The sequence below is a fragment of the Corvus brachyrhynchos genome, unplaced genomic scaffold (assembly GCF_000691975.1).
Source record: "Corvus brachyrhynchos isolate BGI_N302 unplaced genomic scaffold, ASM69197v1 scaffold279, whole genome shotgun sequence".
Classification (NCBI taxonomy): domain Eukaryota; kingdom Metazoa; phylum Chordata; class Aves; order Passeriformes; family Corvidae; genus Corvus; species Corvus brachyrhynchos.
In genome coordinates, this window is record NW_008246060.1 from 9738751 (window position 1) to 9747195 (window position 8445).

An 8445-nucleotide genomic window follows, 5' to 3' on the forward strand; every position below is an offset into this window, starting at 1 on the left:
TGCTGAAACAGTTGGTGGAGCAAGGAGGAATGCAGTGCACTTGTACCTGTGCATGGGAATTGATGTGTACCTGGGCAGGATGCTGTGTGCACACTTCTGCTAAGAGCTGTAATTGACCTAGATATCTATACTTCTTGTGTGAGCATTTCATTTTGTGGAGTTGATGTGATCTCTACAAAGTACATTGCCTTTTACGCTTTTTATAAATGAAAATTATTAGCTACATTTCTATAATATAATGTGAGTACGATCTCTGTCAGGTCCTGGTTGAGTTAAATCCTATAATCAGGAATTTTGGCTCATGTCTGTATTATAAAGATAATGTCTGCAAGGAAGCACTGACTTCTTTAGCCATGCCCAACTGTGTGTGCATCTTTTGTGGCTTTTTTTCCTTTTCCAGGCTAGAGTAAAACCTCACAGGACATTCAGGTTCAATGAATGTGTCTGTACACCCTACAATGCAGACTTTGATGGAGATGAGATGAACCTTCACCTTCCTCAGACAGAAGAAGCAAAAGCAGAAGCACTTGTTTTAATGGGGGTAGGTAGATAAAATGCTCACGTTGGGACTTTGCTGGTGACGGATGGCTTCAGCCCTTTAGTTCTTAACTTGCGTGTGAAATCTGAAATACTATCTAGGTTACTGGGTGGGGATAATTTACAACTTTGGAGCTGCCTGAAAATTCTGCAAAGGGTCTTCAGAATTAGGACTGTTGCACACTGGTAGTCTAATAGCCTTAGGTTTAACATCTGTGGAAAATCCAGTGGTTTTAAGATGTCATCGTTATGTTTCTGCCTGACTGTCCTTAGTGATTGCTACCAGGCTAGGGTGGCTCTGTTACGAGCAGATAACTCATTTGCTTCTGGTCAGACAGCCTGGGAATTGCAGACAGACAGACCAGCTGGAAATGAGGCGGTGATACTGGGCTTGTACTGGAGAAGGCAGGAGACAGTAGGCTCATAGGGCAGGGTCAAAAAGGGAGAAGGGAGGATAGATAAATAGGGATCTGATGGTTGCAAGCTTTGATCAGTGGTGTGACAGTAGAGTCAGTAGCACCAAGCTGAGGGTTTACCAATCCATTGCTCCTTTAGGCATTACCAAATGCCACTGCTGTTTCAGATGTCCCCATACAATTGTTGGCTGCAGTATTTAGGGGCTCACTGAACTGATTTGTGAGGTTAAAAAACACCCCCAGCGATTCAGGTCTGTGTGGGCTTGTGTTCAACTTCTCCATAGGTGGGGATGATTAACTGGAGCAGTAGTTTGAGTAAAACATGAGAACATGGGGCTAGAGGTGGCTTGATTGTTACCCATCAGAAGGGACCACACAGCTTGGAATATTCCAGTAGACCCCTGTAGCGAATGTAACATCTCTTGTTCTTCCCCTGTTCTCAAAGCTAGCTTGTCTTCATTTCCCTGTCCCTACCAAAACATATCAAGTTGTTTGCCACTTCTGCTTTGGAAACAGAATATGTTTCCAAATATATATTCTAATAATTTGCAGTAACTTTCCTCAGACTATTCCTTAACTGTCAGTAGATGTTCATGGACTGAAGTGAACTGAAACTTCTGGTTTATTTCGTCTGTTGTTTTGAAGAAAGCTGTAGTTTGATTTAGAATAAGCTTTGACCATTTCACCATAAAATAAATGTCTTCAATGATAAGTTCCCTTTTGAATAGCAAATGGAGTATCAGTGTCTTCAAATGCATAATTTTTTTTGTGTCATGCAGACTAAAGCAAACTTGGTAACACCAAGAAATGGAGAACCTCTTATTGCTGCTATTCAAGATTTCCTCACAGGTGTGTATGAGCTTATTTCAGAACTGTGTGATCTCACAATTGTTCCTTCAGAATCACTTCCATTTTTTCAGGATTTTTCTATATTAATTAAAAGCTTTCTCCTTTCACAAGTCAAAGTGACATTATGAAATAAGGCCATTGTTTACCTGAAATAAAAGTATGTTCTCAGGGTAACTTCTGATGCTGTCTGCCTTTGTAGCTGCAGTTATTACTACCTTTGAGTGTATTATGCTGTGCTTTTCTGCAAGTGACTATCTGGGATCTTTGTCTGTTTTAGGTAGATGATGTAAACTGCTTATGATTATGGTAGAGGAGTTGATTTCACTCAATAAAAATTAATTTTAACCTACAGTGTGTACCTTCAATTTCTTTTTAGGAAATGTTCAATGAACATGAGTAAGAAAGGGTATAAAAATAAATGGCAAGGCTTTGTTTCACTGGTGGAATAGAGTCTGAGAGCAAGAGAGTAGGTTGTAGAAATAAACTATTTCTAATTTTTCGATGTTTAATGTAGAGCAATTAAAAAAATTATGGAAAGGACTTACAACGGAAGCTGTCTAAACTATTGTCGTTTAGCTTAGTAAGTACCTGACTAGTATGAGAATAAAATAATTGACACTGAATATGCAATAGCTTTTAAATTGAATCTAAGTTTAGTCTGTCATAATACTTTTTCGTTCCAGGTGCCTATCTTCTTACATTAAAAGATACCTTTTTTGATCGAGCCAAAGCTTGTCAAATTATTGCTTCTATCCTGGTTGGCAAGGATGAAAAGATCAAAGTTCGTCTTCCACCCCCAGCAATTCTAAAGGTGTGTCAACTATTTTTTTCGTGTTACTAAGACTTTCTCTATTGTGTGTTCTTGACCCATGGTGATGTTATATGACTCTTCAAACTCCTATAATTTTAAACCAAAGGTACTTTATAAAGAAGTAATTATAAATGTTGCAACCTCTTTGGGAAATGAAATAACAGCAGCAGCATCTTTGGGTTTTTCCCCTTTTCTAATCAGAAAGGGGAACATGACAGTAAGAGGGAGCAATGAGCACATTTTTCAGAATGCATGCACATACATACCCTGTTGTAAAGGATAACCATTCAGCACTCAGGGGTTTAAATGTATAAAAGTGCATAATATTTTTCAAAGGAATGCTGCTATGCACTTCTGCAAGTGCAGTTCTCTATAGACAGGGTCTGTATATAAAACAATTTTACAATTAAATTATTGCTTGCTCTTTTTCTGTAGTTGTAGCATAAACTTGTAATCTTAATTCTTCTCCTCTTTCTCTCAGCCTGTAACACTCTGGACAGGAAAACAGGTTTTCAGCCTCATTCTCAAACCCAGTGATGATTGTCCTGTAAAAGCCAACCTACGAACAAAGGGCAAACAGTATTGTGGCAAAGGGGAGGACCTGTGTTACAATGATTCTTGTGAGTGACGCTTCTAAAGCCTTGTTTTCGAAGTCTTCAAAGAAGTAGAAATTGTTGAGCTCACTGTAGGTGTTGAAGCAGTATTTCACATAAGTGTTCTTGAAATGAAACCTAAAATGTTGCAGTTTTTCTCAAGAGTTGAAGTCATGCTAAACGTGTTTTCTTAAACTAAAATGTCTTTTGTATGATGCTCAGCTTGTCATGATGCTAACTTAGTGTTTGAAGGTGAGAGAGAGGAAACCAAAGCTTAGGGAGTGGTTGTACAGAGGTCAAATGGAAAAACTTAGTCTCTTAAGTGGGGGTAGTAATACAGGGATTAGAAGTCAAACACCGAAAGGAATTAGAATATGCAGGGAAGATAGAAATCCCTAGGATATCAAGCCGTGTATGTCCTTCCAATTAGGGAAGTCAGTGGCAGATTGAATGCAAAGCACCATGGTTTAAAAGGCTGTAGGAGATGAGCAAGACTTAGCTTATAATTAATTTAACATTCGTGGGGTGACTTGGACAGGAACTTGAGCAGGCAGGGTTAGGCTGCTCAGAAGTGTAAGTTGAGGAACAATGGATTTATATTAATTCTGTCATGCAAAGTTGCCTCAAGAAAGAATTTCCCAGTTAGCACTCAAGTCCCCTCTACAGCAGACTGAGTGATTTCTGTAGATGAAAGAACCACTCTGTGCTGTGAAGTTGGTTGTAAACATGGTGGAAAAATTTTTTTCAGCTTCTAAATATTGTAGGACAAAAGGCCACAAAGCAATCCTGCTCACACTCCTGTGAACAGGAGACATCTTTATTTCACAGTCTATTCATTTTAGAAAATGTGGGAAGATTTTCAGCTTCCTGAGTTTGACAGGAGCACGTGAATGTGGAAAACTTTTAGATTTCATTGTTGACTGTGTTCAGTTCTCTGAAAAAAAAAAAAAGATTTATGATGGTGTAGTAATTATCTTTAGAAAGTTCTCTGCAAATTCTCAAAAGTCTCAAGAAAACCTGGTATCGTGTTTTGATTTGATATAATAAGTGATAGCGCAGTTACTTGTGCTTCAAGAAGATGATACCTAAATTCACGTTGAAAATATTGAGCATGGACAGAGCTTTTATTTAAAAATTCTCTCCATAAGTGATTACCAGTGGTTAGTGAATGTTTTAGAAAACTGGTGAATTCTTTTTGCCTTTTCATTTCTAGATGTCACAATTCAAAACAGTGAGTTAATGAGTGGCAGTATGGACAAAGGAACATTGGGGTCAGGATCCAAGAACAACATCTTCTACATCTTGCTGAGAGACTGGGGCCAGGTGGAAGCTGCAGATGCCATGTCACGTCTGGCCAGACTTGCTCCAGTCTATCTTTGTAAGTACATTTCTTTGGAAAGTAGTACTTTAATGCAGAAATAGAGAGCAAGCAAGATTTTTGCTTCAAATATGACATGTTGTGCTTTAAAAAAAATAACCTAGTTTTGAAGCTGGCAGACAGTGAAAAAACTTACTGTTTATGAAGTGCTTGTGATGGTCACATGACGGGAGGTGAAATTGCCAGTTCCCAATAACAGTTCCTGGTTTTAATTTGTTTTCTCTATATGAGATTGAGCTATCAAAATAATTTATTTTCTTTTTAATAATAGCTAATCGTGGCTTTTCAATTGGAATTGGTGATGTAACCCCTGGGCAGGGCCTGCTAAAAGCTAAGTATGAGCTCCTGAATGCTGGCTATAAGAAATGTGATGAGTATATTGAAGCTCTCAACACTGGCAAACTACAACAGCAGCCTGGTTGTACTGCAGAAGAGACACTAGAGGTAAACTTTTTTATTTAGATCATTTTATTTAGATCATCCATTTTGAGTAGAGACTTCACAAATACATTCATGTACATTGTGATGTCTAAAGTTCTCTTCTGAAACCTAAAAATACAAGCAAATACAGTTCCTAGGTGTACAACTTGAGCCGAGTCTATATAGACTTTAAGGTGTTTATATGCATCTAAAAATGTTAGCTAAACACATAGCAGCTGAGATCCTCCAGGGTGTGTTGGGGCGATACAAGAGAATAGAATTATGCAAGTAATTGGAACGGAGTTGATTACATTGGTCAAGATTTTTGTGGTTATCTTTCATGTAGCACAGTGTGACTTAGAACTTAGTGCAGCGCTCAATTTGGCTGAAGTTTTTGCTGCTGCTAAGACATTGTCATGTTCCTGGATACCCTGGTCTTATCCCAACAAAGACATATTCTGCAGCAAACTGGAAGTTAGGCAAGCTAAAATTTAAAACTGTTCTACCTGAAGCAACAAGTGGGTTTCTTTGTCTTTACTGTATTTTGAATTCCCTTTGACTAGTGAAGGTGTTGCTGGGAGTGATAGAGTTCTGTTTAAGTGTTTTTTGGCAAATTCTGAACCTCTGAAATACTGTATTTCAGGCTTTAATCCTTAAAGAACTGTCTGTTATCAGAGATCACGCTGGCAGTGCCTGTCTCAGAGAACTGGACAAGAGCAACAGTCCCCTGATCATGGCTCTCTGTGGTTCTAAAGGTAGGGATAGCTGAACTTGGCATGTAGGTTGCTCACTCAATCACTTCTGTGAAAATGACTTGTTCCATCTTTATAGCTTGTATTATTCTGTCAGTTGTGCAAGTTCATGTCATAGCTGTTTTAAGTAGCTCAGTAAGTACAGGTTGGGTATACTTAGTTAAAACTAAGTTGATGCTCTGATATTTTTGCATCTTAAATTTTAGTACCAGTTGGAAAACATCTTGTTGGAACTTTGGATGTTCTTAGGACTTGAACGAATTAATCAGTAAAAAGTTTTCAGTTGTGTTTCTACTTCAAGTATTTATATCGCATAGAAAAATCAACTGCAAATGATACATTCAGAATTAGAGCTAACATTTCCTAGAATTGTGGAGTTATTTGGAAGGGAGCTTAAAGATCATCTAGTTCCAACCCTACTGCCATGGGTTGGGACACCTTCCACCAGACCAGGATGGGGCATCCACAGCTCTCTGAGCAGTTTGTTCCAGTGCCTCATCATCCTCATAATAAAGAGTTTCTTCCTGGTGTCTGATCTCAACCTGCCCTCTGTCAGTAATTCCCCTGTTCTACACTACATGCCCTTGTGTAAAGTCCCTGTCTTGTCTTTCTTTTAGTCTCTCTTTAGGTACTGGAAGGTGCTATAAGGTCTCTCAAATTCTTGTCTGAGCTTTCATTTGTTTCCTATAAGAATTTGAAGAAAGCACTTAACCTTTTGCCTTTTTTAGCTGTCTAATAAATTGTGGAATGCCTCATAGTGACATGGTGTGTTCTAAAGAAATACTAAAATCTAAGAAGAGTAATATCTTAACTGTATAATTTTTGTGGAGGTGATGGAGAAGCATTGTTTGCAAACATATTCAGCAAATAAAACTTCTGAGTTAGTGACTTAATTCTCTGGGACTTAATTTGTTCTAGGAGTCCTGGTAGGTACTGAACCCTTTATGAAAAATATTGTAAAACAAACCAGGATAATATAAGGACTGGAATCAAATAATGGTGGCATGAATGTCTATGACCCAAAGGAAAAAAAAAATGAAAAGTTGGCTGTATCACAGACTTAATTGTCAGCCTTTGCACAAATGCTGAAATGAACAGGACGAGTAACAGAAAAGCTTCTCTAACTCTCTTGCAGCTCTGTTTTGTTGAGCAATTACGAGGCTGAATAATAGAACTTCATGGAAGTGAAAATAGCTCATCAGGGAAGCAGTGTATTCCTCATTTGTGAGTGAGGGGCTTTCTTTTTCCTTTCTGTCTTTTCAGGCTCCTTCATTAACATATCCCAGATGATTGCTTGTGTAGGTCAGCAGGCTATCAGTGGGTCCCGCGTTCCTGACGGGTTTGAGAACAGATCCTTGCCTCACTTTGAGAAGCATTCTAAGGTAATTCTGTACATTTACAGCAAACTGTGAAGGAAAGTGAAACAAGTTTCCTTAAGGCATTTTGAGAAGGATGCATGATAAAATCTGTTGTCATGATATGCTGAAGGAAAAGGATCGGATATGGTCATTGTAAAATGTTTTGTGTGATTTGGGAGTTAACAACAGTGTTCTGAATTGCTATAGGATGTCTAGTTAGCTTGACTATTTACAGCTAAGCCTTCCTTTAGCCTTTCTAATTTAGAAAATTAAAGTGAGGTGATGATACATTTTTTGTTCTCTTGAGAGTCCTAAAAATAATATGTCAAAGTTTCTCTTTGGTGTAAAGTTTGACTGCACTAATACTTTTCAGGAAAACTGCTGAATGTATGTTGGTATTTTTAAACAGGTGAGATATGCCAGATAAACCATTTGGGAGTCTGGCTTTTCTCTTTTTCCACCAGGATAGGTGTCACAGGTTACTCTCAGTGTTTCACATTTCAGTGCTGTCCTACATGAAGCAATAATGGGTCTCATGCATTTGTTCTTATAATTCAGTGACTTCAATTTTTTTTAAAGTGCTATTTGAAATCTAAGGAACAGTAAAGAAGGTTCTAGGTATAAGCCCATAGTCTAATTAGTGTGTTAGCTAAGTCTCAGATGTTATCTATGGCACTTGTGTTTGTCACTGAATTCCAAATTTCAACTTCTGAGTTCTGTAACATACTGAATAAATAGAAAAAGAAGCAATACTGTATGGTTTAGATGAGAAGATAAAATTTAGCTCTAGCTTTTTTTCTAATTTAGAAAGCATTACCTGTTAAATAACAACAAAAAGGGATTTTTGACTTGAAGGCTTCAAGTCAAAATTGCTGCGTAAATTTCATTGGCAAGAACTTTCCTCAGGGGTGAGGGCAAATCATTCCAAAAATTAATTTTATACATATCTCCAGTAATATTTTTTCTGGATTCCTTAGTCTTCAGCAAATAGCTTTGCACTACTATAATAAAATGAACATTCTTAATTGCCTTTTCAATTTTTGCAAGTTTAAGGGAGTCTGAAGTGTTGGTGTAGTGTTTGAGAGGAATAGCTTGAAGTGTGACAGGGTTTGTAGAAGGAAGGAGAAAGTGTTAAATTAGTTTGGAAGAGCTAGCCAAGGGTTTCTGAAATCTTTATTTGCATCTAAAATTATAAACATGGAACTTGAGAGCTAAGCAGAGCTGAGATCAGTGTTAGTGAGGGTGTTGGCTAATTTTCAGAATTTAGATGACATGCATCATGCTTTTCTGTAACATACAGAACATACATTGCATTTTAACTGTGTTTTTCC

The 8445-nt window shown here is 37.8% G+C and overlaps 1 protein-coding gene across 1 annotated transcript in view; it reads left to right on the forward strand.

The window, feature by feature from the left end:
- POLR3A (RNA polymerase III subunit A) overlaps positions 1-8445 on the forward strand; it is a 32531-nt gene that overhangs the window by 7093 nt on the left and 16993 nt on the right. The window contains exons 10-18 of the mRNA XM_017746259.1: positions 401-541; positions 1733-1802; positions 2486-2613; positions 3095-3233; positions 4420-4584; positions 4856-5028; positions 5648-5759; positions 7020-7138; positions 8265-8278. Coding sequence (XP_017601748.1) covers positions 401-541; positions 1733-1802; positions 2486-2613; positions 3095-3233; positions 4420-4584; positions 4856-5028; positions 5648-5759; positions 7020-7138; positions 8265-8278 — 1061 coding nt within the window. The remainder of the gene's footprint in view (positions 1-400; positions 542-1732; positions 1803-2485; positions 2614-3094; positions 3234-4419; positions 4585-4855; positions 5029-5647; positions 5760-7019; positions 7139-8264; positions 8279-8445) is intronic.